This window comes from Sinocyclocheilus anshuiensis, unplaced genomic scaffold (assembly GCF_001515605.1).
Source record: "Sinocyclocheilus anshuiensis isolate Anshui unplaced genomic scaffold, SAMN03320099.WGS_v1.1 scaffold446, whole genome shotgun sequence".
In the NCBI taxonomy this organism is placed as follows: Eukaryota; Metazoa; Chordata; class Actinopteri; order Cypriniformes; family Cyprinidae; genus Sinocyclocheilus; species Sinocyclocheilus anshuiensis.
Window position 1 is genome coordinate 2,940,848 of NW_015544247.1, and position 2,155 is coordinate 2,943,002.

Below are 2,155 nucleotides of genomic sequence, written 5' to 3' on the forward strand. Positions count from 1 at the left end.
GATCAGCTCTAGGCATGACGAAGCAGATATCGTCCTCTTTTGGAAGGCCAAACAAAGTAGTTTCGCTTTCACAACAAAACACAGCGCCTTCACGACATGGCGGCGGCAGCAACAACAACAAAACTACAGCGAAAATAAAAGTTACGCCTTCTTTCTTTGTGTGAACATTTGGGCGGCGTTATGCAAATCTTCCCACATCGTGATGTAGACATGTGGGGGCGTGTTAGAACGAGCCGTTTTAGGTAGGCGTGGCTGACTTTTATAAAGAATATCTCTTTGGATTTGAGACTTTAGTCTTTGCAACTTTACAGATCTTCTTTATGCACCAAGAGCTTGTAACACTCCAAAGAGAAAGGAAAAATTGAAATCGCATCATATGACCCCTTTAAGTAATTTATTTATTAGCAATTTTATTATATGACTAAACTTTTTTTAATTTCTAGTTCTTATGTTATTGTAATACAGAAAATTATTGCTCTAAAAAGTGGTAAAATTCTATTTAAACATTTCAGTAAGATATCTGCTGAATAAAAATATAACATTTAAATTATCAACTGAGAACATTATTGTAAATGTAATCAAACTGCTTACTTTACAGCATGTTTAAATTAATTAAATTCTGCATCGTAGAGATATGATATAAAGTAAACCATGCAGTGTTTAAACTTGTTGAAACTGAGCAGTGCTGGGTGACAAATGAACAGTATTTAGAGCATAAGCAAGGCTGTAAATTATTATAAAAGACAAGATTTAGAGAAGAGTCTATATGAAAACATTCTTGACATTTAATGAAAAATATATAATTTCCAATTTAAAAATGTTTTTATAGTTATGATGATGGTGAATAAAGATCAATTTGTTCTTTAAATAATAAAAAATAATAATTATCAATCTTAATATCTTCTGGCATACCTAGAAGCCAGGGAGCACAGGAGTCCATGACGCCATCTTTAGCAGACTTCAGTATGGACTCAGGCAGAGGGATGGAGTGACGCACCATGGCACCGTAGAGCCCGTATTCAGCCATCACGCTGCTACGACCCCAACACTTCTCCCGCTTTCTCCACTTGGCCCTCCGATTTTGGAACCACACCTGTCCACAATGAAATGTGATTTGCATAATGGTAAAGATGGTCAAATAGTCCTTCTGAGATATCTTAATGACAGACTCACTTTCATAAGGAAAAGATGCAGTGAGGAGAGTGAGGCTGTCAATCTATCTAACACTGCTGTTCAACTGTGTGTGTTTCACTGAAGAAAGATAATCATACAGGTTTGGAACAACATGAAAGTGGGTAAATAATGGCATAATTTTCAGTTTTGGATGAAGTAACACTTTTAATTAGTCTGGAAAAGATAATTGAACAAACAGTTAGCAACTTGCAAATACAGAGCCCATAGCAAATATGTGACCCTGGAGTCATAATAGCACGTGTATATTTGTAGCAATAGCCAACAATACATTGTATGGGTCAAAATTATTGATTTTTCTTTTATGCCAAAAATCATTAGGATATAAGTAAAGATCATGTTCCATTAAGATATTTTGTAAATTTCTTACCGCAAATATATCAAAACTTATTTTTTTGTTTAGTACTTCATTTGGACAACTTTAAAAAGGCGATTTTCTCAATAGGCTATTTCGATTTTTTTGCACCCTCAGATTCCAGATTTTCAAATAGTTGTATCTCGGCCAAATATTGTCCTATCATAACAAACCATACATCAATGGAAAGCTTATTTATTAAAAAAATTGACCCATATGACTGGTCCAGGCAGGGGCGGACTTACCCATTAGGCAAAGGTAGGCGACCACCTTTGGCCCCCAAAAGCCAAGGGCCCCCTAAAATGCTTTTCATATAGGATATGCGCATTAAGCGCTGACACGCGAACGGTTGCTGTTTACGGTGTTTATTTCCACGACACCCGTCCGAGTCAGTGGCGGCTGCAGGTGTACGGCTGTACGCACTGTGAGTCATGAGCACTCAGACTGACCTGAGATTTGCCTCGCAAACATTTCAGCAGTTATTATAGGCCTGTGTGTCCCGTATTTCTGTCGACTGAACCCATGCCGTTAATTATGAATTTATCAGTCTTTTGCATGCCAAAGTCAATTTCTGCATGGAAATATTACGCCAAATAGAAGCAGAAAATC

General features: G+C 37.0%; 1 protein-coding gene across 2 annotated transcripts in view; it reads right to left on the bottom strand.

Moving 5' to 3' along the window:
- LOC107697755 (visual system homeobox 2) overlaps positions 1-2,155 on the bottom strand; it is a 13,634-nt gene that overhangs the window by 2,178 nt on the left and 9,301 nt on the right. For both annotated transcript variants that reach the window (XM_016498598.1, XM_016498597.1), the window contains exon 4: positions 913-1,093. In XM_016498598.1, coding sequence (XP_016354084.1) covers positions 913-1,093 — 181 coding nt within the window. The remainder of the gene's footprint in view (positions 1-912; positions 1,094-2,155) is intronic.